Source organism: Rhinolophus sinicus, linkage group LG15 (assembly GCF_036562045.2).
Source record: "Rhinolophus sinicus isolate RSC01 linkage group LG15, ASM3656204v1, whole genome shotgun sequence".
Taxonomy (NCBI): domain Eukaryota; kingdom Metazoa; phylum Chordata; class Mammalia; order Chiroptera; family Rhinolophidae; genus Rhinolophus; species Rhinolophus sinicus.
The window spans coordinates 8,988,796-9,016,145 of record NC_133764.1 but is presented as its reverse complement, the minus strand read 5'-3'; the positions used below and the strand labels follow the sequence as shown (position 1 = coordinate 9,016,145).

General features: G+C 44.3%; 1 protein-coding gene and 1 pseudogene across 2 annotated transcripts; one reads left to right on the top strand and one right to left on the bottom strand.

Moving 5' to 3' along the window:
* Nucleotides 1–726: 726 nt before the first annotated feature.
* On the top strand, nt 727–4,882 carry LOC109460136 (germ cell-less protein-like 2; annotated as a pseudogene).
* A 3,266-nt stretch (nt 4,883–8,148) lies between these two features.
* Nucleotides 8,149–24,274, bottom strand: DHRS7C (dehydrogenase/reductase 7C). 2 transcript variants are annotated; one of them, XM_019755235.2, is made up of 7 exons: nt 24,119–24,274; nt 23,744–23,903; nt 16,387–16,499; nt 14,778–14,991; nt 13,018–13,110; nt 9,406–9,561; nt 8,149–8,412 (listed from the first exon to the last, which is right to left on the bottom strand). In XM_019755235.2, the coding sequence occupies exons 2-7, from the start codon at nt 23,895–23,897 to the stop codon at nt 8,204–8,206; spliced, it is 939 nt and encodes a 312-aa protein (XP_019610794.2). In that variant the 5' UTR covers nt 23,898–23,903; nt 24,119–24,274; the 3' UTR covers nt 8,149–8,203. The 2 variants fall into 2 exon arrangements, with proteins under 2 accessions (XP_019610794.2, XP_019610795.2); XM_019755236.2 differs by having other exon boundaries at nt 14,778–14,988.
* Nucleotides 24,275–27,350: the final 3,076 nt, after the last annotated feature.

Sequence of the window (27,350 nt, the reverse complement as noted above, 5' to 3'; positions counted from 1 at the left end):
TGTCTGAAATTCCCACTAGCAATTCTGGAACATGTAGGGCTCTTTGATTAAGAGCTGCTTAATACTCTGATGACATACAAAGCTGGCCGGCTATTAATGTGGGCTCAGTAAATGCTCCTAGAAGGATGCTTGTGTCTCATGGGCAGATTGGCTCCATTTCCTCTGGTCCTTGACTTTTCCCAAAGGAGTTTCACAGTTCTTCTGGGTATTAGCTATGTCAGTCAAGACCCAGGCTGGAAACAGATATGCACTCAGATGGGGTGTATTAGTTTCCTAGGGCTGCTGTAACAAATTGCCACAAACTGGATGACTTAAAACAACAGAAGGGTATTGTCTCACAGTTCTGGAAGCTAGAAGTCTGAAATGAAGGGATTTGCAGGGCCCTGCCCTCTAGTTTTTGGTGGTTTGCTAGCAACCCTTGGCATTTCTTGGCTTGCAGTTGCATAACTCCAATCTCTCTACCTTGGTCATTACATGGATTCTCCCTGTGTGTCTCTGTCTTCACATGGCTCTCTTTTTATAAGGACACCCGTCACATTGAATTGAGGTTCCATCCTACTCCAGTATCACCTCATGTTAACTACATCTGGAATGACCCTATTTCCAAATAAGGTCATATTTCTAAGGTACTGGGGGTTAAAACTTCAACATATTTCTTTGTGAGGGACACGATTCAACCCATACGGGGCGGGGGGTATCCAGAAGAGTTTAAGGAAGGGACTAGTGATGGAGGTGTGGTCAAGGTGAAGGGAAACCAACAAGATGATGAAGCACCCAGGACTAACAACAGCCAGGAGCCATGAACACCCTGATGTCTGAAGGGGCAAAGGAAAGGAGCAGTTCCAGAGTGTAACCTAAGGGCACAGCTGCCTGACAGGAGCTGAGGCTTTCAGCGGTGGATTGCAATCAAGCTACAGCAAACTGGCGGGGAGACACGCTAGGGGACTAAGTACTTGGGCCTCATTCTCTTCCTTCCAGCCAACTGCCAATGGCTGAACCCAATCAGTTGTCGAGATGAGCGTGCCGACTGCCGTAGTCCACCAAGGCCAGCCTCCTGGGGCACTCAGATGGAGAGGTAACAGTGTCTAGAGAGACAAACAGAGACTGTCCCTGACACTGGCATTGGCTGTGCCCAGCAGTGTGTGTCTACTTGAGCTGTCTTCCCACAGCCAGACTTTGGGTGGCCCCCTGGCTCCAAGCAGGTGTGCTCTCAACTCTCAGGATTCTGTGCTCTTCGGAGAAGTGCCCACGTGTTAGCAGTACTTGCCAGGGTATGTGATTGCTTTTCTCTCTGCTGCTTTATGCTTTCCCACTTTTTCCTATTTAAAAATTGTGTAGATATTGGGGGGTGGGGGACCAGAAAACAACCTCCATCTCTTCCACATGGAGTAGTGTCACCCTGTGGTCTGGGACAGTCACTGGCCTGTGGAATCCAGTCCTGTGTCACAGGGGTTCACGATCCTTAGGTTGCTCTAGGTCTGCCTAGAATATCACAGAGCATCATCACCCTTGGTTTTCTCACCTGTAAAATGGATTTGTCAGCCCTTGCAGTGAATCAAAGTTGATGTGAAGAGCAGATGAGATCTTGGAGGAGAGTGCTCATGGGAGATGATGAATTACATATAATTTTGTGGGATTATTACTACTAAACTCTACGGTGTTTCAGTGGAGAAAAAGTAACTATAAACTACTCATTAGGTGGGTGCAAAAGTAATTGCGGTTTAAAAAGTTAAAGATAATTGCAAAAACCGCAATTACTTTTGCACCAACCTAATAGGTTCGGAGGGAGGGAGCAAAGTCCTGAAGTCCCCATACGCAGAGCTGATAGAGGCAGCCGTCTGGCGCAGCATACAGCCGGTAGCATCCGCTGCAGCGGTTGTGGCTGCACGTGAGAAGGTGGCGATGCAGACACTGGGGCCGGGTGGAGGCCCGCGGCGGGGGCCGGGCCATGGCAGGAAGCCAGGTCTGCTGGGGTGCGGTCCCTGAAATCCCGGGGAGCCGTGGCCCACGGGCTTGCTGAGCAGCCGAGTGCTGCGCCACCCGGGGCCAGCTCGAACCGGGTCCTGTGACGGGGGCTCAGCCCGGAGGCCAGCGACTGGCCAGTCAAGGCTTTTGTTACTGCAAGAGCAAGCGGAGCAGCGGGGCTCTCTGCTGCTGTCACCGGACTCCCAGACAGACAAGGATGAAGAGGAGGGGCTGAAGAGCAGCAGCGGTTCCTCCACACCCCTGGAAGGAAAAAATTAAAGAGTACATCCAAATATATTTATTAAACATTATTTTTGAATGGAGAAAATAGTGACATTAAGATCTGTGCTCTAAGAGAAGAGTGGAGCTTATATAAAATATATTTATGTCAGTCTGGCTACTTTTCTCCTATATGTTCAGTGGTTCTTGGAAAGAATCCAGCATGAATATTATTGAACTGGAGAGTCCTGACCAAAATATTGACCAAACTGACCAAACTGCAGGTCGCATTTGGGTCACTGTATGGTTACTGCCATTTTGGCAGCAGAGAGTGGTGAGTCAATGGAGGAAACTGTGAAAACTGTATGTGGCTATTACACATCAGCAGGGACCTATGGATTAGATTCTGTAAAGAACAAAGGCCTTGAATGGCTTCTAAACAATTTGGTAACTCACCAGAATGTTGAACTTTTTAAAGAACTAGGTATAAATGTCATGAAAGAGCTCATTGGTTCATCAGACTTATTTGTGACGCAAGTGGAGATGGATGTATGCACAGCTCCAAAAACGTGGGTGTTCCTTCAATTTGTGCCTTCTTGGAGTGGATCTTTAAACAGCTTTTGACTGAAACATTGATGTCTGGTTTTCTGAAAGGAGAAAAGATTCTGTGAAAGTATGACCTTCCTTGAAACTGAGCAAGGAAAACCCTTTGTGTCAGTATTCAGACATTTAAGGTTACAGTATATTATCAGTGATTTAGCTTCTGCAAGAATTATTGAACAAGATTCTCTAGTACCTTGAGAATGGCTGTCTTCTGCGTATAAACAGCAGTGGGTTACTATGCATAGGATAGAACAGTGAGGTGGGGCCTCAGGAAATCAATGAAGAAGAATTAGAGGGAAGTACCGTGTGGTGGAAAACTTGCCAAAGATGGTGAATCCTGCTGGTGGTGGACAGTTTTAACTTTGGCTTTGTCCTGCTTGTAACTTACACCAATCAAAATGTCATTTTCAAATGCAGTACACTGAATTAGCCATATAGTGGATCTGTCAGTTTATAACCTCGAAGAAGCATAGCACTTAGAGTATGTTTGGCCTCTTTTGATAGTAGTGGAAAACTAATATGTAGTAAGTAAAACAAAAGATCAGGAACTAGTAGTGATGAACTTGGGCAGCAGGCTTCTCATCTTCCCTTTATATGTGTTCTGCTGTAATCTCCTGTCTGACAATTAAGTTCACAAACTTGTTGCAATGATGTTGCTAACCTTCTTTTGTATCAGAGGGATTAGTCATTATGAATCTGTACCAACTGGACAAACAGCTAACCAAGTTTACTATGTGGAAGTGCTGAAAAGGCTGCGTGAAAAAGTTAGACGACCTGAACTTTTCACCAACAATTCATGGCTCTTGCATCACGACAATGCACCAGCTCACACGGCACTGTCTGTGAGGGAGTTTTCAGCCAGTAAACTAATAACTGTATTGGAACACCCTCCCTACTCACCTGATCTGGTCCCCAATGACTTCTTTCTTTACCCAAAGATAAAGGAAATATTGACAGGAAGACATTTTGATGACATTCAGGACATCAAGGGCAATACAACGACAGCTCTGATGGCCATTCCAGAAAAAGAGTTCCAGAATTGCTTTGGAGGGTGGTCTAGGCGCTGGCACGGGTGCATAGCTTCCCAAGGGGAGTACAGCGGTACCTCAGTTTTCTAATGTAATCCACGAGCTCTGAAACATTTGAAAACAGCCGACAGCTAGGCCTCAGGATCTTGCACTCAGCGGAAGCCGTGTAACATATTCGACTTCTGAGTCGTGTTCGAAAACCGAAGCATTTACTTCCAGTTTACGGAATTCATAAACCAAAATGTTCGTCAACAGAGATGTTTGAAAACTGAGGTACTACTGTACTTCGAAGGTGACTGTAGTGATATTCAGCAGTGAAGTATGTAGCACTTTTTCTAGGATGAGTTCACGAACTTAATTGTCTGACTTCGTATATATCACTGGAGAAAAGAACTGAAAATAATTGCCATCCCGAAAATCCAGAAAACTGAGGATCTCATCAGTAGGACACATTAGCACTTTGAAAATGTTTTTGGCCAGCTTTAATGGCCCTATGATAGTCACATCTAAGGTGACTAGCTATGAATGACAAAGGCCTTAAACACTGTGTAGATAATACAGAAGACTGTTCTTATCCTCATTACATTTCTATACATATAAGAAAAAAACATTTTAAAGCCAAGAAAATATCTGTCAAACCATTTTTGTTATAAAGATATCAACTCAATGATTTTAATTTAACATCAATAGAAAACCGCTATAGATAAATCTCACATTTCTCTGCAACCAAACACATATAGATTTAACTTTTAGGTTAAATTTTGATCCTACCTAATGCTAATGAACCTCAGTTATCCATCTATATATTTGTTTAGAAGAATGCTAAGGGAATAATTTGAAAGGCCAATAATAAATCCTCTTTCAATTGGTGTGTTTTAAAGATGTCCTTAATTTTTTCAGCTGCTCCTCATGATTCTTCCTCCTAATATCCTTCCAATATGTCGTTTTTTTAATCATTAATTATGTTTTTCATGGCCTTGGAGACTAAGCTGAGGAAACGTTTTATTTAACTTAAGCATTTTTATGCTTTTTTTATTTTGCTTTTTATTTAGTTATCCTAGGATTTTAACAACAGAAAAATGAGCTTCAGACTTTTAAATGAACCTGAATGAGGTGGGGGGGGGGGGAGAAAATCAGTTTGATTCTGAGTGTATTCCTTTGCCTTATATGGTCTTTTCTTTGATATTCTCTACAACTTTATTATTAGGTCATAAAATTACTTATGTAACATATATTATACTTTAAACATTTTCATATTCTCTGATCTTTAGAATCATTTATATTCAAATTTTAGTTGGGGATCATATTTCCTACTTACGCTAAGGACTTGACAGCCTCTGAATTGAGTGCCTTTTGTTACATGTGCTAATAGAAATTTCATAGTAAATGTAAACAAGGTTGGAGGATGTCATATACAAGCTGGTAATAAAGCATTAATGTAAGAATAGAACTTATTTTTGTCAAAACTGAGATGTTCACTTGTCATGATTTACGTATGTTGGCTTCTTCTGTTTCCTGCTATTTTGACAATAACCATGCTCGTTGTCTTTCCAGAGTGAATACTTTTTGTGGTTAATGTATGTTTTTAGTATGTTTTTTAAAATGGGAATCACTTTTATGTATCTGTACAAACAGTAACTACGCATTTGGTATCTACCCATAAAATCTGAAAACATTCACCCATAAAGATATACATACCCCTATGTTCACTGCAGCATTATTCAAGGTGGCCAGTCCTTTGATAGATGATTGGATAAAGAAGACGTGGTACAAATATACAATGGGATATTGCTCGGCCATAACAAAAGAGGAAATACTGACATTTGCGACAACATGGATGGAGCTTGAGGTTATCATGCTAAAATAAGACAGAAAAAGTCAAGAACCATATTTCATTCACATGTGGGATAAAACTGAAGGCAACAAATGATCAAGAGAAACAAACGAAAACTCATTGATACAGACAACAGTTTAGTGGTTACCAGAGGGTAAGGGGGAAGGAGGGTGGTAGAAGAGGGAAAGGGGGTCAAATACACGGTGAGGGAAAGAGATTTGACTTTGGGTGGTGAACACACAATGCAATATATAAATGTATTGTAGAACTGCACACTTGAAACTATATAATTTTACTAACTAATGTTATCCCAATAAGTTTAATAAAAATTAAAAAATAAAAACCCATTTGGATAAATAAATGAATAAATAAATTTGGAGCCACAGTGACATCTCGTGGCCATTCCTCATATTGCATGACACTTTCCCTTCTCAACTTAAAAAAATTTTTCCCTCTGTTCGGAGCCCAGGGTTGTGGATTTTTGTTTACTAAACTAGTGAGGGCATCAGAGCCCTCATCTGATCAGGAGAGGGCAACCCCATCCTGAGAGGACAACAGAGCCTGAGTGGACAGGGGAACATCTGAAAGGCGATAAAGGGCATCCAGTCAAGACGGAGACTGAAGTGCACGGACAGGAAATTGAACTTCAGGGCATTTGGTGTGTGGGGCAGTCAGTCCTCCTGAGGCTGGGTCCACCCTCAGCTGCAGGGTACCCAACCAGCAGGAGAACAGTGGAGCAGCTCCACTGAGGGCAGGTCCTTCTTCTTGTTCTTCTTGCTCCGTTGCTCCACATGGCTTCTTTCAGTGACTCCCGGGAGGTCTGAGGTCTTCCCTTACGGTGGGAGTTCTCGTTCTTCCAGAATGTGGCTCAGTGCCAGTGTGGATGCTTCCATGATGCAGTCCCTCCCTGCCCAGCCACCCTGGACCCCACCAAAGGATCATCCCCTTGGACTCATTCCAGTGAGCTCACCTGAGAGGAGGCAGAGCCCTAGAGGGACTAGGTCAGGACCCCATGGCCTGGATCACGGTCATGGCCAAGCTTGGCCTGGAGCCCAGCCCTGGTGCATCCTCAGGACTGGCTGCCTGTGGCTCTGGCTCCAGCCCTACTTGTCCTGAGGCTGCCATCTCTGTCTCTGACCATCAATCAAGTTTCAGCCATATTTTTGTTGCTGTTGTTCCCTCCCATTCACCCCAAAGCCCCCACCTGCCCTCCAGTGATTCTAGCCTGAGCATCCCCATAGCGCCCTGCTCCTCCAACAACAGTAACAAAATCTCTCAAAAGATAGAAGCTTATCTTGCTGCTTCTAGACCTTCTCTCCTGCTGCTTAGCTGACCCCCTAAATTCTGGTGCCACATTCTGACTATCCTGGGGGTAGGCCAGGTTCCAAGGTAATCACGTGATCCTGGGCATTTTGCTTTAAATTAAAGTTTATGCATGAGCATATGTGTACCACATACATGTTAGTTTTGTAAAGCAGTGCTGGTTCACGGAAGATTTTGAGTCCTCTTTCACCTATAAGTATTAGAAAAGTTTGAATCAGCAGTTACAATATTAGTGCAAAAAGTGTACCTCTACACTTTCCAAGATCCCAAGATTCATTAACTGTTTTATATAAGAAAAACGAAGAGAAACAGGCACCAATAACAAGGATGGCAGTTTTAAATGAGTTTTGCTTTTGAGAATGTAAGCAAAGGCTCGAATGAGGTATATACTCTGGGACAGAAGTTCTGAAGATTTGTTGCCTCTTAGAACCAACTGAGAAACCTTTTAAAAGCAGCTATGCCTAGGCTTCTCTTTGACCAATTAAACCTAGGGAAGGGGCTCATTCTGATGTGCTAACAGGACTGAAAATTACAGCTCTGCTCTGCAGCCAATCTGGGAGCCGCTAGCCACATGTGACTATTAAAATTCAAATTACTTAAAATTCAACAAAATTAAAAATTCAGTTTCTGAGTTGCACAGGCCACATTTCAAGTGATCAGCAGCTACATGTGGCTATTGGCTGCCGTGCTGGACAATACAGATTAAGGAGTATTTCCATCGTTGCAGAAAGTTCTATTTGGCAGTACTGCCTGTAGGGTTGCCGTCCTGCTTCTGTTGTTGGAGGCTGATGTGGGCAGGTCACCCTTATATAAACTGGAGGTGGTTTTATGAGTGAGTTGCTGAGCAAGCTAATGGCCTGTGTGTGTGTGTGTGTGTGTGTGTGTGTGTGTGTGTGTGTGTGTCGTGGGGTGGAGGCAGAGGGAGGGGTTGGTAGGTAGGTGGGGGTGGATCCATTCTGGTTCCTGTTTTTCTGCTCAGTTGTCACCCTACAGAGTCGAGAAGGTTCTGGAAGTATGTCCTAAGTATGTCAAGTGGAGACACCCTGAGACCCTGTAGTGACTGGTCCTGCCTCTGGGCCATCCTGTCAGGATGGTAAACATCTCCCACTGAGGAGCACGGGTCAGCAGGTGGCTTGTGTGGGCCCCCAGAGCTGAGAGGACAGAAGAACCAGCACCTGCCAGGAAAGCTTTTATTCCCATCAGGGTGACCCACTCGCCCTCCTGCACTTAATTAACCCTCCTCTGGCACGTTGAGCTTGTCCTTCACCCCACAGGCCACCACGGCAAAGAAGAACTCTGGGCAGAAGGTGCGGAGGTACACAGCGGCCTTGGGAACGGGGTTGGCCATGAAGACCTCTTGCTTCTTCCGTCTCACGGTGCGCATCACCTCCTCTGCCAGGTCCACCGGATGTACCCCGTAGGTCAGCTTCCTGAAAAAAACTAAAGAGCCCCAGGAGGGGCAGGGATGAGAGCCTCAGCAAGAGCAAGCTTGTCACACCCCTCTGCGTGCCCAGCGGTCTGTACGTCAAGCCTGGAGTCACGGCCTTCCTCTGGCTGTGAGCCCTGGAGAGACGCGTTATCCCTCTGCACCTTCTTTCCCTGTAAGGTGGGCGTGGCTTCCTGCCCTATTAATTTTGCGGGGTGTTTAGAAGGGATGACCAAGACCTTAGAAAATAAGAAGGTGCCATGTGAATTTAGGGGCTGTTGTTGATCGTTGTTGTGCAGCTGTGCTTGGCAAGAGCTTCTTGGAACCACCTGCCCACATCATGGGTCATCTTGATTCCCTAACGGGCAGGGTGTAGCAGCTCTCTGTTTAGAGCCTTCTAGGAGAATAATAAGGTGCATTTAAAGAGCACTCGCTATGTGCTGGTTGCTATTCTAAACCCTCTATGAGCCGAAACCTTCAGTCTTCCCAGTGAGTCTATGAGGTACATATTACCACCATCCCTCACTTTCTAAAGGGTAAACGGAGGCACAGAAATTAAGGGAATTGCTTGCGTTCAAACGTTTAAGATGTGACAGAGGCAAGCTTCAAACACAAGCAGTCTGGCACCAGACTCTCAGCCTCTAGGCCGCCTTCTAGGGAAAGAAGGAGCAGGTCGCTCTCAAAGATGAAATCCTGGCTATTCCAAATGGGCCACAGGCCCAGGGACAAACCATCAACGTGGCCCAAGTCAAAGGGCCTGAGCCCAGCGGGGCCTTGGTCTACTGGTTGCAGGCTAGGATTCTCTCCATCTGGTGCCTCGGTACTGAAATTTTGGGGTCCCCTCCCTGCCATTAGATGCATGCAGGGGCCCCACTACCCCTCTCCCCCATGCCCCATCTCATGCTTCAGGAACAGCCCCCTGGGCCCAATGAAACCAGGCTGTCCTAGAGGCCACCCCAGGAGCCCTCCCCAGCCCCGATCCCCCTGGCTTCCCTCTGAGAGCTCACATTTCCAAATGGAGGCCTCCCAGTTTCCTTGGCCTGGGTGAACGCAATACGACCGGATGAAAGTCGGGCTCACAGTGCTGACAACAACGTCATATTCCTCCACTTCTGCCCGGAGGCAGTCAAAGAAGCCCAGTGCGGCGTGCTTGGAGGCCGCGTCTGGAAGAGAAACCAGCCAGAGGTGGGTGCTTCCCGGTAGGAGCATTGGAGACAAGATGCCTACACACACCTTCCTACGGCCGAAAGAGGTCTCAGAAGTCGCCGAGCCCCCGCCCCTCACTGATAGGTGAGGACAGAGAAGCCTCGTGAAGGGGTGGACAGGGGCAGAGCTGGGGTTGAATCCAGTTTACACTTGCCCACGGTGTGGCCTCGGGCAAATCACTTTACCTTTCCGAGGCTCAGTTTTCTTATTTTTAAAATGTGGATAATATCACCCTTGTTGTGAAGCTCAAATGAGAACATGTGTATAAAATGCCTGGCACAAGAGTGAGTTCTCATTCCTTTCTAGGAAGTCTGTAAAATAGGGAAGCTGCTCTGGAAAACAGTCTGGCAGTTCCTCAAACGTTGAAACATGGAGTCACCACACGACCCAGCAATTCCACTCTTGTGTTTGTACCCAAGAGAAAGGAAAACATACGTCCACACAAAAACTTGTACGTGAATGTCCACAGCAGCATTATTCATAATGGCCCCAAAGTGGAAACAACCAGTGTATCAACTGATGAGTGGGTAAATGAAAAGGGTATATCCATACAATTGAATATCAGCCATAAGAAGGAATGAGGTTCTGACACATGTTACAATACGAATTAACCTTATAATATTAGGCTAAGTGAAAGAAACCAGCCAGAAAGGACCACATATTGTATGATTCCATCTATATGAAATATCCAGAACAGGCAAATCTATAGAGACAGAAAGCAGATTAATGGTTGCCTAAGGCTGGGGGGAATTGCGGTGGGGCTCAGAGGGTGATGGCTAAAGGGTATGAGGTTTTCTTTGGGGGTAGTGAAAATGTTCTATAATTGTTCTGATGGATGCACAGCTCTGTGAATATACTAAAAGCCATTGAACTGTACACTTTAAATGGGTGAATTGTGTGATATGTAAATAATATGCTAATATAGGTTAACCCCCTACCCACCCCCCAAAATATCTTAATTAGCTTGTTGTTCATTCATTCACCAACTTGTTGATTCTTTCAATCACTCAACAGCAAAACCCATGCTCTAGGCCAGGCCCTGGGGGAGGAGCTGGAGACAAGTGGATTGAGGTAGCCTTGCCCTTGTGGACCCACAGAGCAGCAGTAGTGATTTCCATGAGGTGTGGTTAGTGCAGGAGACAGGTGTGTACTGAGACAGGATGTGCCCACCTCCAAGCCTGTGTGTCTGGCCGGAGCCTCAGAGCCCCCAGTCTCCCCACTTGGATGGTGCTATGGCCACCAGGGATGCTGCATTTTTGGGGATGTACAAGGAGACCCACCCATGAAGTCAGATGACCCCAATCACTCACAGGCCAGCCCCTAGGTCAGAAGTCAGACCTGAAGGAAGGAGAGAACTTGGGATCAGCCCAGGGTGGCCTCTCTGTAGTTCTGACATTTACGTGGGAAACCTGCACCCTTAATATCTCAGTTGCAGAGAAGCCAGACCATGCACAGCTGGCAGGATAGATAGAGCCTTGTTAGAATTCTCTGCCCTCAGTGTTGTGTTTTGGAAATGCTCCAAGAAAACCAGTCCATTGGTTTCATGATGGTTATTGACCAAAGGGACCATGGCAATGGTGTGCTACAGCATATCATGTCACTGCTGCCTGTGCCCTCGGCACCTGGTTTTAGGCAATGGATTCCTATTTGTATAATGAATGAAGGCATGGAGCGAGGAAAATGAAACTAATCATGTTTCTGAAAATAACAGGCACGGAGAGTTTACAAGCAGAAGGAATAGTGGTGAGATCCATTCATGGTCTAGGAAGAGAGGGAAATGAGAGACATAGCACAGACTTCTTCTGTGTGTGGACCAAGTTCCATTCTTCTCTCTCTACAGGGCTTACACGTAGACTGTGTCCCCAGCATCCCTTGCAGCTAGGTGTAAACATGTGACTGAGTTCTCACCAACAGGGTATGAGCAGGTGGTGTGTGCTAACCCCTGGCCTGGGGCTTCAGACATTGAGTAAGCCTGATACTCTCTGCCCTCGTCTTGTCAACCAGAACCCAGATGTGGGGGGAGACAGCTTTCACCACGTGGAAAATGATGCCAAAGCAATGGCTTGGCATGACCCTCGGTCCCTGAGTGACTGTGAGGAGCGGAGGTGCCCACTGACCTAGACCCTCCCATTGAGACTGTTATATTGAGGAGTAATAAAAGGTTTCATTTTATATCACAGTCTTACAGCACTTTAGGCTTAATCTAACTAATGCAAATGGGAAAAGGACAGTAAAACACTATTGAGGGATATTATGGTCTGACTTGTGCCCTCTGTTCCCCCACCCCCAAATTCCTATGTGGAAGTCTTAATCCCAGTATCTCAGCATGTGACTATATTTGAAGATAAGGACCTTTGAAGAAGTGGTTAATCTAAAGTGAGGTCATTAGGGTGGGCTCTAATCCAATCTGACGGGTGTCCTTATAAGAAGAGGAAATTTGGACACAAGAAAGGCACCAGGGGTGCACATGCACGGAGGAAAGACCATGTGAAGACACAGGAGCCAAGAAGAGAGGCTTCAGGAGAAACCAACCCTGCTGATAACTTGATCTTGGACTTCCAGCCTCGAGAACTATCAGAAAATAGTTCTGTTGTTTAAGCCATCGGGTTCATGGTCTTTTGTTATGGGAGCCCAACCAAACTAATACAGAGACCCACCCATTTTTCCTCCCTTTCTTCCTGCTTCCCTTCCACCCTTCTCCCCACCAGACATTTACCAAGCTCCTATTGTGTTCATGGTACTGTGAGCCATAAAGAAACATATAATGCATGCCCCCTATCCTTCCAGATCCTACCATGAGAGATGGACATCTCTATAGAATTTTCCCAACTGGATCTCATGAATATACACTGAGAAGTCCCTCTTCTCCTCAGACTTTTCAAAGGACTCTCACCTTTGGAATTCTCTCTCTCACCTCTCCTGGAATTCTGCCCCTTTTCTTTTCTCCTTCTTCCTGCCTCAGAACCTCTCCATCACGCTCCCATTTTGTGATGTGCACCCACCTCATCATTCCCAGCTGTACTCTTTCCTGTCCTTCAAGGGTGTCTTTCTGAAGGAAGGGGCAATGGAGCTGGGACACCCATGTCAGGAATGTGGTCTTCACCTGGCATTGATCATGTTCAGCCAGAGCATGTCTTGACCATGTGTGAGACATGACTTTCCAGGGGCAAGGGACCTTATCTTTCTCATCTCAGTGACATGTCTTTCTCCCATGGTCACCTGCATGCCATAGGTGCTCAAATATAGGAACTGAAGGGATGATAAGAAAACCAACAGACCATTTCATCTCTGGCTCTCCTCCTCCCCCTCCCCTGCCCCCTTCCACGTAACCACATGCCTAGCCCTCAACAAAACAAGTCATATCTTATAAGACATGTAACATAATACAAAACAATTTCGTCTTGGCTACTTACAAGCTGTACGGAAGGGGATTCCAAGCTTCCCTTGGATGTTATTTATTAACACAATTTGGCCTGTCCTCCGGGAGATCATGTTGGGAAGCAGGGCTGGAAAGCACAGGACAAAAATCTGAGACCAAGTCAGGCAGCATCAGGCAGACCCCTCCCCCGGGTCCCCTTCCGCACACAGTGGTGTTCTACCTCCTTGGTAATGGGTTGAATATGAAACGGATCCCACCCATCATTTATCCAGTTTTCCTAAGAGTGGCTGGGCTCAACTGGTGAGTTGCTGGATGATTTTAAATGACCCACCCACATGCATGAAGTGACACAGATTTCAACAGAGAGAATCCCTTTTCAATTCTCCTATCACTTCTAGTAGGAAATCTCATGTTGGTTCTAATACATCTTTAACATCTCTCTTACATGTGTTAATCTTTTAATAAAGAAAAAAAAGACCTTAGCCCCCTGTCTTGGGAGAACTACTCCCAGATTTTCTTCTATTTATTGAGAGAGATGGGCGTGGGGGTGGGGGTTAATTTATGGTGGTATTAAAGATTTCCCCCTAAAATAAATTAATTTAAAAATGAGAAAATTCAGATATGAGGTAACTAATAGCACAAGTGGAATAAGGATGTGGCAAGAAATCAAAAGACTCAACTTTCAGAATGGTTAATTAAATCCAGCTCCTGCATGTTGGAGATGAACTGAAACTCAGAACTAGTGAGTAGACTCAAGCCCCTTGGCTAGTTAGAGGCCAAGCCAGGAAGATAAACCAGTCCTGGCCTTTTCCAATCCACTTTTTACATTTCCCACTTTGATGTCAGTGAACCCTGAACACTCAGAAGTTGGTTGAACGACACAGCTTGGCTGGCATGCTCGGTGTGTCTGCAGAGACTGGGCACAGGAAACTGTTATCTCTGGGGCATAAATTTAGAAGCTCTTGGAAATCATCTTTCTGCCTGAAATATTGTTTTCCTTTATCTGTCATGGTACCCATTATCATGGAGATTCTGGCTGTAGAGAAGGAGGCTCTAAAATCATGCTTTCTCAGCCTCTCAGGCATCCCACTTCCTAAATGTAGAAATTCTCCGTGCTTATATTCTCTCTCCCTCTTGTGGTTCTGCTTTGATAAAATTTTTTTGTGGGGGTGGGGGGGCTTCAACTCTTGGTTCCATTAAATGTCCTCTCCAGCCCCAATGCCCTGGGCTTTAGACTTACATTTGAACTTGGTCATGAAAGATGTCTAAAGAGGAACCACCATTTTACCTTTAAAAGAGATCCCTGCCTTCCTTGTTTCTTGCAAAGGGATGGATAGTATTCTGGATCTCTAGTACTTTGGGGACAAATTGTTTTCTTCTTCATTACTGAGGAGAGAATCTCTACCTTTGGCCAAATGTCACAGTTAGCACCATATAACCACAAGGCTGATATATCAAAATATATGCAAAGCATGAAAACATAGTCCAGAGATGAGGAATGGTATTGGAAAGGAGTCATGGATATAAGTAAGAAGAGGGGAGTGAAGGGAAGGGCTTGGGGAGTGGGTCTCACAGGGAAGGAGGTTAGAATATACCAGTAAGATACTGTCAAAATCCCTTTTCTTTAATCAACATTTATAGTCAGAATGTTGAAAGCTTTCATCAAATAAGTAGAGATTTTACGGAGGGGGTCTGGAGACTTCATCCATAATTGGATCCCTGTCTGGCTGCAGGAAAGAGCCCTCTCTGCATCTGGTAGCCCAGAAATCCACAGGGAAGTCAAACTCACGAGACCTTTGGTCAAGGTGATGGGCCCAAAGTAATTGGCATCCATGATCTTTTTGTCCTGCTCCAGAGAAATCTTCTGGGCAGGCCCCTTGATCTTCACGCTGGCATTGTTGAGGAGGATGTCCACACAGCCGTAGCAATCCAGGACCTCTTTGGCCACATCCTGGACACAGCTGATGTCTGACAGGTCTAAGAGGACCAGTTTTGGAGTGAATGTCTGCTGAACCAATGAGATAGTCAAGGCACATGTGCGAATACCTCCCTCTTTCAGACCCTGGTGTCCCTCAATCTAAGAGCCACCTATTTTGAAATTCAGAGCACATGGAATGATTACCAAAAAAATGAGGAGGAAGAAGCAGAAATGACTCCGGGTGGAAGGAAATAGATGGAGCATCCATTCTTGGGGACAAAAGCAGCAGCAATAACAAAAATCCAAACACGCAAATATGCAGTTGTAAGTCTGAATTTTGGCCATGGGGCCACAACTAATAAATCCAAGTGAACATTGCCCTTCACAGTAGAGGCTGTGTACTGATTCCAGTGGTGAGGTCATTATTTAAAACATGTCTGAGCTTTTTGGAAATTGCTTTCCAAACCAGCTTACAAGCCATGTGTAGCTTTGTAACCACATTTTGTTTTTGACCAAAATCATACACTCAACACAAGATCAGAGCACCATCTATGTGACAAGCATTGTGTTCAGCTCTAGACACTTGCTGTTATCAAGGCCCTGTTGTGGTTTAGAGGGGGGAGGGGAGGGATGGGAAAATTGATGATACCATGTGGTAAACGCAACCTCAGTGTTTGACAAACACTAGTCCTGAGATATGCCCTTGAAAAGAGAGTTCTCTGGTCAAATTTACTTGAGAAACACAGACTAGTACATGTTCTTAGAGATAGAAAATGCACATTAGCATATCAAAGACTGAAAAGTCATGCGGTAAAGAAACCAACCAGACAAGCTTGGCTTAACCCAGTGTTTCTCACACGATTGACCTCAGCTTCATATTTACTCAGTACCTAATAACATCCCAAGAAACATACTTTGGAGAGAGCTATGTTGTCCTGTTTGCTCCATTTCTCAAATACCACACTTAGTTCTAAGTTATTTTTGGCTATTCCCAAACCCAAATTCAACATCAGGGCAAAAATTTTAAAAATGTTATTTTTGAAGAAAGCTCTGAAGACAATTTCCTAGACAACGCTCCAGAAATGCTTTGGAAACTGCAGTGGCATTGGAATGTGTTCACCTCCCAGGTGACTGCTTAGAAGGGGACTTCATTTCCCTGATTTCTTTGAAAGAAATATCTTTTGGGGTATTATACCTGTGATCCACCCTATCTCTGGATCCTCTTTGGGTCTGACTTAAATACAATAGGGGGTGGGGAGGTCAGCAGCTAGAGAATAAATTTTTGGCGTGGTGAGAGATCAAAATGAGTCGACCCCTTATGACGATGGAAAGACATGCCCGTGTCAAGCTTAGTGAGATCACTGCCTTACATTCCCCCAAAGCAATCACCACATTCACCCACTTGCCCAAAGAGCTGCTCTTTAACAATCAATAAAGGCTAAGGCTGCCCAAGTGTTACCCAAGCTGCCTGTCGGAAGGCCTTACCTTGCTGGGGTCAGCCACGCTGATCAAGGAATCATACAGATTCTCTAGCCTCTCCCAGTTCTTTCCGCACAGCACTAGCCTGGCCCCGCCTGTATGGAACACCCGGGCACACTCTGTGGGAAGAGGAAAAGAGGGCAGGGCACACTGTGTAGATGGAACCACCAGTGGTGAGCCCTTCTGTCTTACAAATTCAAGAATTCAAAGAATCCAAAAGTATTAAGGCCATGAGATCTTTTAGAAGTCATTTCATTCAACCTCCTCCCTGGGCTGGATTTTTTTTTTTTTTTTTTTTTCATTTCTAGCATCAGCATGGTTTGCCTCCTGTGAAGGGAAACTTGTAGTGGGTGCAACAGCCCTTCCTTCATTGGATACTTCTTATTATTAGAACATGCTTCCTTACACAGGACAAGATGACCCTGCCCACCTAGCCCGCCAGGACCACAGCCCCAAATATATCTCAAGCTCAAGATATCAGAAACAGTCAGTGTATTTCAGACCAAATAGCATCAGTTTCTTTTACGTTTTCTCTATAGATAGATATTCCAGCCAGGGTTATTTTTGTTAAAAAAGTAAACCTGCCTACTGTGTAGTTAATTTCACTCTGAACTAATCCCCAACTCACCCAATACAGAACTTCTCAACTGGGTAATGGCTGATAGAAACACAGCATTCTTTTGTAGCAATAACAGATATTTAAGAACAATAAAAGCTAACATATTTTGACAGTTTACTTGTTCTAGGGAATATTGAAAGACACTTAAAAATATTAGCTCATTTAATTCTCACAATAACCCTATGAGGTAGTATCTGAGATTGGGTTCCCTAGAAGCAGAATCAGAGACAGGGATTCAGGTGGTCAGGATTTACTGAGGAAGTGCTCTTCAGAGAAAATCTATCAAAGAATAAGGGCACGGAGTAGGTGCCAGGCAAGGATGTGGTCTCAGGTAAAGTCTAGCCTTGGCTGGATCCAAGGAAGCCTCTGGATTATAAACCCAACTGCAGAGCTATCCTACCTGGAGGCAAGAGGACCAGCTGTTTGTACACCTGTGTCAAATGACGGTGTGCTCCCTCCCTCTGGTTGCGGGTGCAAAGGGTTTGTAAATCCTGGGCAAGTCAATGTCCTCTGGCAGAGGGCAAGTCTGTGAGCCGTGGCAGCCAACACTCACAGCACCTGGGGAATGGATGAAATGGCCAGGTACAGGGACCTGGGAAGGGCACCACCACCACCTACTATGGGAGAGTGGGGGTGGGGCAGGAAGGGTACTTGTTACTCTCCCATTTTACACCAAGCAGTGGCAGGTCTGGACTGACCCAGGAGCTGAAGGATAGCTGGGCAGCACTGGGTGCCCACTGGAGGCTCGATATTCTGAGTGCAATGGCTGAAAGTGATCTTATGGTTGTGTGATTTTCTCCTGCAAGGCTCAGCAGCCTGGTGCAGGTAGAGAGAAGGGGGGCAGTGAGATACAACCGTTGTCTGGGGTTGGATCAGTGGACATTGTGGGCAGGGAAATTGTGGTACTGGCAAGAGAGCAATTAAAGCGCTGAACCATGCAGTCTGAGCCAGATAGGAGTAGGAGTGAAAGTAAGAGGAGCCAACACAGAAGAAAAGTAGAGGGTTCCAAAGACAGGCGGTCTCAGTGCGGTGTAGAAACAGGTGTAGTGAGTGTGACTGAGAGACCCGGGAGGAGGGAAGCTGTGGTCAGTTTTGCTGACTGAGGGAAAGGTGAATCAAGAAATAACTGTGTTAACAACATCGCCTTGAATTGACGACCACAGAAAGTGGAAGATTTCTCTAAATCTAGGTGTTTTATTGAGAAAGAAGCATAAGGATTCTGGATGGCAAAATTCAATAAAGATGTCAATCCATCTCCCAGTGAATTTGGTGCAGCGACAGAAAAATCTTAAACTTCATTTGGAATAATTTACAAACTTTATTTGGAATAATAAATATGCTAGAAAAGCAGAGAACATTTAAATGGAATAATGCTACCAGTTATTAAAATACATTATAAAGCCACAGAAATTAAAGCAGACATTGGTTCAAGTGTAGATAGAAATAGTGATTAAAAATAGAGCCAAGTATTCATAAGAATTCAGTATATGATAAAGTTAGTACTTGAATCCATGTGAAAAGAGCATATTATTTAGAAAGTGATATTTGGACTACTGGGTAACTATTTGGGAGGGGAAAATTCTAGATGCAATATACCAAAATGTATTAAATAATTAAATGTAAAAACAGAGCCATAAAAGAACTAGAAGAAAGGAGAGATGAAAATATAACCCCGCTTTGGGGAAAGATCTTTTAAGCATTACTCTGAAGGAAGAAATCATAACAGAAATGATTTATAGATTTTTATCTTTAAAAGAAGCTTCCTTACAGCAGAAAACATAAATAAAAATTAAGAACAAGATAAACTGAGGAAACCTATTTATAATACATAGTCAGAAGAGGGTTAATTTATTTGATCTATGAAGAACTCTTACAAATCAATAAGAAAAAAAGATAAAGACCTAATAAAGAACTTGGCTAGTGAGATGAGTAGCAATTCATAAAAGAAGCACAAAGAGCTAGTATACAGAAAATGAAAGTTCAATGCCAATAATACAGACATACAGATTCAAACATGTCACTAATTTTAGTCTATCAGACAATCAAAACCAAAATTGGTAATAGTCACAAGTTCACTGCTTGTGGTAGTGTAAGTTGCCAAAATCTTTTGGAAGAAAAATTTGACAGAATTCTTTAAAGTAAGTATGGACTTTGACCCAGTTATTTCATTTATGGGTATTTATCCTAAGAAAATAATTTAGAATTACTGCATGGACATAGTTATAATATTGTTTCTCCTGGTGCCATAATAATATCTAGGTACCAGTAAAGAGTTGGAGTTGATTACAAATGTCCAATATTATACGAGATTAGTTAAATAAATCATAGTAAATCTGTATGTCAAATATTTTGAAGGCTTTAAAACTGTTGTTGCAGAAATGAGTCTACTGAAATGGAAAGATGTATATGATATAATAAGTTATAAAAAACAAATTAAAAACAGTGTCTAATACAATGCCATAACACTTGACTCTGTGTGTGTGTATAAGTGGATGTTAAATTGTACATACCGTGTTTCCCTGAAAATAAGACCTAGCTGGACAATCAGCTCTAATGCGTCCTTAGGAGCAAAAATTAATATAAGACCTGGTATATTACATTATGTTATATTATATTTTGTTATATTATATTATAGACCCAGTCTTGTATTATAGTAAAATAAGACCAGGTCTTATATTAATTTTTGCTCCAAAAGATGCATTAGAACTGATTGTCCGGCTAGGTCTTTTTTTCTGGGAAACATGGTATGTATATTTAACAGGATTTTAAATTGGAAGTTTGACTGAGTCATAAGATCGAATAGATATAAAATTCCAAAGTTAGTTGACAGTCCAAGATGCAGATTTTGGAATTAACTGAAAGGACTTAACTAAAACCCTGTTTTATGGAGCTCTTTACCCCAAAATAGAATACAAAAGGATCAAGGAATAGGGGAGAAAGGGGAGGATTTGGCAGAAGGATTTTTGGGGAGAGAACTGGTATGTGAGTATTGCCCATTATCTGCATCTTAGAGAGAAGGGTGCCAGCGGGACCATTTGAACAGCATGCTATGAGTTCCTTGCAGCTTTGAGTCCAACTGGATGTCTGAGTCACACTTGAGAAATCTAATGGGAGAGACTGTGGGCCAACTGTCCCCAGAGCAGAGGAGAGGAGAGCTGCGGCTGCCCCGTGGGGATCGGTCTACATTGTTAAAGACCCTACTGCACAACCACAGTGGACCAGAGGTAGGGCTTGAGTTGGTTGGGAGCTCTTTTGAACTCTGCCCAAGAGGACCTCTCAGAAGGGCAGTGGGACTCTAAAAGAGAGGACCTATGTGGAGTAGACCCCCAAAACTGGGGCCGAGCCACGACTGAGCAAGCAGAACAAACCCCCTTCACAGAAAGTGGGCCCATGCCCACTTCTGAGAAAGGAGCACATTGGGGGTGTATTGTCATCTGCCAATACTCTCCCTCCCTCACATGATCATGGGCACATATTTTCAAGCCAAGCATTGGGTTAAGTGAAGGGCCCGTGGCCAAGAGCCAGACCAAACCTCTGCTGTTGGCCTTTTTTGGAGAGGCAGCCAGGAGTGTTCTTACCATGACCCCATGTCCTCTCTTCTCTGCTAACACTTTGTCTTTCCCCGGGCCCAGGGAAGGCAGAAGCTCAGTGGTGCAATCACTGCTTTTGTCCGGCAGGACTGGAGGCACTCTCCCAAACACATAAGTCGTTTTCGCTAGTACCAGGCATTAGGTATACCCTGGTGTTCTTATTTTTATTCTTTATTAGCTCAACTCAGCACAGCATGTATCTTGTGCTAAGCATGTGGGCAACAGGCTTTTTCTTTTTCATGCAGCAAACATAAATTGAGCCCGACTCCCATATTTCCTCAAATCTAAAATGCCATCTACCATAAGATGCTTTCTGATTTCAGAGATGTTAAAATGCAAAAGGATGGCCTGTGAATACTGTAAGATTGAAAGGCATACTGTTGATTGAAAGAAAATCAGCTCGATTTCAGAAATGTTTAAAGGAGAATAACTGTATCCTAGAGGTGACGAGACACAGGCAGGGTTGTGTTCTCTGAAGTACAGTGGTTAAGAATTTTGAGAGTTACTCTTGCTGCAGAGACAGTGGATACAAGGTGACCCAACTTCCAACTTGGCTGAATGTATGGGTTTGGGGTACAGGTCAGATGTCTTGATCTTTGGCTATTTGGTTTCCCTAGTAAACAACTTGACACTGGGCTCCTTGCTGCTACCCACTGCGTTTGGTCAGGTTCCATGGGACCAGGGGTGTGCTGTGGGCAATGCATAGCCTGTGTCATCTGCACAATGCCCCTCCCATTTGTCTTGCCTTGAACCTGAGAAATGGAGCAGCTTGAACCTGGAATCACTGTGGAGAGCAGCGTGTTCTGGTTAGGCATTTACGTAAGGTCACATACACCCAGCTTCTCAAGTTACTTCTAAATACTTGGGCTTTATTTTTTCTACTTTGCATTTCTTCCCAGGGTGGGTCCATAAGATACAATAAAAAACAAAAACACTGACGGTATGCATGAGAGAGACTAGACCACTGTCTTCTGAAAATGCCATTTAGCTCCTGAGATGTATTTCCTGAGTCACTGATTTGTACAAAGTGTGAGTACAACCAAATGAAATTTAAAAAAATAAATAAGACTACTAAAATGAATACACATCTCTGAGCAACATATAGACCAGTAGTACTACTTAGTAAGACAGAAAATCAGGAAGAATATAAAACCAAACAATCTCTTCAACCAACAGGATCTAATCAACATTTATAGAACACTTCACCTGAAACCAGAAGAATGCAGATTGTTTTCAAGCACCCATGGATCATTCACCAAGATCATTCCTATCCTGGGCCATAAAACACACCTCAACAAATTTAAAAGAGTTGAAATCATACAGAGCATGTTCTCTGATCATACTGGAATCTAGTTAGAAATCAATAAAACAAATACACAACATACTTATCCAAATGAGTGCCTTCCCTCGTCAGATGGTCACTTTTAGAGGCTAGTCATTAAATAAACAGTTTTTGAGTATTTACTATATGCCAAGCTTTGAGCTAGGTGGCGGGGACAACACAGGGTGAAAAAAACATAAGCTCCACCATAGGGGAGCTTTTATCTAGCAAACCAACTGAGAAACACAGAGATATAGCACAGCATGAGAAGTGCACCAGTGGTGTGTTTCTGTGAGGAGCCCAGAGGCCAGTTCCTCAGGGGCCAGCAAGGTGGTCAGGAAAGACTTCATGTTGAGATGGTCCCATGTTGGCAGCTGGCCTGATGCTAGCTGGAAATGCTCCACGTGAAGAACAAGGTTTCCCCAAATACTTTGACTCTGCATGTTTCTAGGTGGGTGTCTCTACTCCAATTCCCCAGGGCAACCACTACACTCTCTGTTGTCTTGTGTCTGGTCTGGTTGACAAATGTGAGTACCTGCCTTGTCTCTGTAGAAGATGGAGTTTGTGCTCCCCTCCCTTGTAAGTACTGAGTGTAACGATGCAGGATATCCTCTTTGGGAATTTCTTCTGGGACCCACATAGAGGCCACACAGAGAACCTAGTTTATCTGCCTTATACTTTGTTTTTTTTTATCTTACATGGTGAACCCAAGTTGATCACCCACTTAAATGGAACCCACTCTCAAAGCATGCAGACTGGATGTCATTAAGATGCCCAGGAGATTGAGGCTCTGAGAGAATTCCCAGACAGAAGTTTGTAAGTGTCTTCATGATGGTGGCACTATGACAGGAGGCCCCCAGCCCCCCAGAAGGACTTTTGGGAAGGGGCAGTGCTCCTCTCAATACTCAGGACATATGCTCGTAGTGAACTCAATAGACACTTGCTAAGTGACGTAATGGATGTTTGGCTGTGTGTGTTTTATGTTTGATTAAAAATAACAAAAACAGCAGCAAAAATTACACCCAAACTATGTAACAGAGGGGGCTGCACTATCATGGTTAGGAATGATAGAATCAGAATCTTACAAACCTAAGGATATTTACTACCCCTCATGTCACAGATAAAACCAGCAGAAGGGCCCTCTGTGACCATCTAATTCAGGGGCTGCCAACGTAAACGCCATCAAGGCCAGGGGGTGATATGGTTGAGAGAATTAGGTCAAGTGTGACACAATAGGGCCCAGTGGGTGTGTGGCACACTGGCTTATGCATGTTCTGCCTACATTTGCTCATCATTGTTACCGTTGCTCACACTTGAGGAGTGCCCTTATAGCTCCAGGCACGTTCTAAGAGCTTTCCATCTGTTAGTTCATTTATTCCTCACAACAACATTGTGAGGCAGAGATTACTAGCACCCTCACTTTACAGGTGAGCAATCCAAGGCGGAGAAGTGAAGCCACCAGCTAGTAAGTAGCGGAGCCAGGAACGGAACCCAGCTCCCAAGTCTGGTCTTGTAACTGGTACAGTTATGGCTCATGCCCCAGCCAGGGGCTTTGCATTTCAAATTTTCTGGAGCTCCTATGAAGGCAAAACAAATCACACCTGCAGACCACTTAGGCTGTGAGTTTTCAACCCCAGATATTCCAGTGCCTTCATTTCTCAGGTGAGGAAGCTGCAGCCTCCAAAAGAGGAGATACTTGCTGATTAATGACAGACACTCGGAAAGAATGCAGCCTTAACTGCCTCCCACCTAGCAGGCTCGGCCACATGCCACCCTGCCATTGCTCCTCCCTCAGGGCAGGAGTGGGCACAAGTGGGGGTGAAGCCAGCTTACCCTTGCCCAGTCCTGAGATGGCATCAGTGATCACCACCACTTTGTTCTGCACGGCTGACTTGGACCACAGCCTGGACACCTCTTGGTAGATGAAGAGAAGGCCGCTGATTCCCAAAAGCAGCAAGGGCAGGATGAGCACAGCCGTGACTCCCATCTTGTTCTGGGGAAAATGGTAAAAAGGAATTGGCTTTGCAAAGAGACCCTGATCAAGACACTGGGACGGGGGAAGCCCCAAGGCTGCAGGGCACCGTCACTCATGCACCAAGCCCTGAGTGTCCTCTGCAGGGAGCTGGGCTCTGTGCAAGCCCTGCCGGCTGCTTTCGAGCTGGACACCCTGTTAATCCCCAAATGTCCAATGAATAGGAAATTACTCACGGTGTCGCCGAAAGCAAACCGAATCCAGGGTCCCACCCTTCCAAAGGTTAATTACAAATTTGATTAAAATGGATCTGCATGTTTGGAAGGAAATCCGTGTGTTAAGGCCACTTGCTTGGGCCCTAATGACTATTTTTAGCTCTCAGTGCACTAAAGGGCTTTTCAGGGTAAATATAGTGCCTATTCTGATATTCAGGAACACATGCTGGCCGGGTCTGATTTCAGAGCTCTTGCCAGGACTGTTAAAGCTCTCTGGCTTGCCTGAGTATTAGAGGTTTCCTCTGCAGTGTGCGGCTGGGCATTAGGGATCAGGACCTGGGACTTCAGCACAGACATCGGTGCCCTCACTTCCTGTAACCCTTGTATCAGGTAGCTTTCAGGTAGCTCCGGCGAGCATCTGGCCTCCCTTTCTGGTGGGGATGAAAGGCTTAGAAGAACTGTTAAACAGAATGGAACCTATTGCAGAATGAACCACTTGGAGGTGTGACATGAGCTATTAGAAAGAGCAGAGTTTGGGGAGTGTTTCTCATTAGTCACGGTATTCCACATTTTTCAGACTTAGTGTCCTCATCTGTGAAATGGGCATAACAATCTCATCTTGCAGGACTGTTGGGAGGACAACCAACATAAGATACTGCATATTAGATACAGGCATAGACCCTGTCTCACAAGAAGACAACTATTATTATCTTTCATGATTAAGAATATCAAGAATTTATCCCAAGTGTTAAATATTTTGATTATATAAGAGAACTCAGAAGGTTTAGAAATGGAGGGACATAAATAGCTAAAATCCAATTCAAATACTCATACCATCAAAAACCAGGAGACTGAGAGGGTGGCCGGTTAGCCCAGTTGGTTAGAGCGTGGTGCTAACAACACCAACGTTGCTGGTTTGCTCCCCGCATGGGCTACTGTGAGCTGTGCCCTCCTTAAAACAAACAAACAAACAAACAAAACCAAGAGACTGATCACATGACATCCTAAGTTGTGTGGTAAGGGTCATTGGGCTGACCAGGAATTGTGCAAGAAGCAGTGCCCAGGGGTGGGAATGGGGAAACTCTATTTCCTCCTTAGAAATGAAGAACAACCAGGAACATGAAAAGAAATTCCAACTTTTTATTGACCTATAACGGACATAGAAAGGTGCACATAAGTGTAGAACTTCCCGAGTCTTGATAAACTGAACATATTCCTGTAACCAGCACCCAGATCAAGAGACAGACCATCAGCGGCGTGCTCCCCGCCCCATGGCTCTTTCTAGCCCTTAAGTATAACGGCTTCCTAACTTTTAAAAGCATATATTAGTTTTACCTGAGCTTTAAAACATTGATTTAAATAGAGTCACAAGTTATTACTATTTTGCTGAACAATACATTTGTGATACATACAGACTGTTGCGTGAAGTTGGAGATCTTTCATTTTCATTGTGTGAATACACCTCACATTTTAAATGTATTCTTCTCAGAGTGAGTATTTGGGTGGTTTTTGGTATGGGGTTATTATAAATAGTGCTGCTGCCAATACACATGGCTTTGGGTGACATGAGCACTGTTTTAATGTGAATTTATTGGGCCTTTTTCTTGACAGAATAAGAAATTTTGGCTCTGATGACCTTCAGGTCTGAAGACATTGGCTGAAAAAAGTAAAATGAAGAGGTAAAGGTAAAGTTTATCCCACTGTCTTAGTGTCAACGATTGTTTGAGTTTAGTCCTTGGTATTTCACTCCATACCCACAGGTAGGGATGGAGGTATTTTTAATTCATTAAAATTATGCATTAGGAACCTTCCAAAGAGCACTTTTTGGAGGAACAGCTCACATTGAGAAACTTAAAAAATTATTCATGTTATAATGTCTCCATGCCAAGGTTGGCTTGGTCAATACAGAAGTTCATTAGTTATACTGTGCAAACATGACCACTGCTATGATTGGACAATTCACAAGTTCTCTATTTGAAAATATGCCCCACAAAGGTAGAAGATCCTTTACAAAAGAGGCAGTATCAGGGTCTCCTGTAGTGTTGATGGCACTGATACTGCCAGTGATAAAGGGTCAAAGCAGGAGGAAACACTTTGATGACTTTCTTTTCAGTTTCTGACGCCACGGTTGCTTTGAGCAAACATGGGGCAGGCTGGGAAGAGAGGCCAACCAACGGTAACTGCATGGGTATCTTGCTCACCTGATTAATAGGAGCTCCTCTGCAGTGTTTATCTCTGGAGGACATTCTCAACGGACGAAATATCTTCATACTTTGTAAGCTGCATCCTTATTTAAGTAGATGCAGCTGCCGGTGGTTACCCATGCCCACGAGTCTTAACAACTCAGCCACGTCTTCCAGGCAGGCATGCAGACCTTATAGATGTGGTTTTCTATGCTGCTGAGAGCAGTGAATCATTGGGCAGCATTCCACCTAAAGACTAGTAAACAACCCCAGATTTCAGCTTAATGTTTCCAGAAGATGATTCAAGCTGTCCATAAATGTCTTTCAAAGATTCTTTGAGCTGGGCAGTGTTCCAAGTCTGAGGGACACAGCAGTGAATGAAATAATAGTACCTGCCCTTATGGAGATTTTTAACCTCTTGTGTTAGGACATGAGCAATGAATCCACAAGGAAGTAATTCTATAGTGTGTCAGAAGGTGATAAATCCTGTAAGAGAAGAACAAAAAGCAGGGAATCAGTTATGTGCGGCAGGAAACAAAATCACCCTGGATGATTCAAATGGAGAGACTTTAATGGAGGGACCCCTTACAGGCGATGGACGGCTTAAGGAAACACACAAGGGGTGGAGAGACGTCCAGATGCCAGCAAAAATGGGAATTGTTACCACTTCTAGGGACAAGGGATAGAAAAAGAGTTACTGTTGCTAAGGAAGAGCTGGAACTTGGGTGGGGTGGGCATCAGCAGTTCTGCAGTCACAGAGAATCACTGATACTGCCAGTGATAAAGGGTCAAAGCAGGAGGAAACCCTTTGATGACTCTCTTTTCAGTTTCTGACGCCACGGTTGCTTTGAGCAAACATGGGGCAGGCTGGGAAGAGAGGCCAACCAACAGTAACTGCGTGGGTATCTTGCTCACCTGATTAATAGGAGCTCCTCTGCAGTGTTTATCTCTGGAGGACATTCTCAACGGACCAAATATCTTCATACTTTGTATCATTACAAGAGGAATGTTCACAACCAATTCCCCAAATTTCCTTGTCACTAATTTTTCCCCCCCATAATCTCTGACTA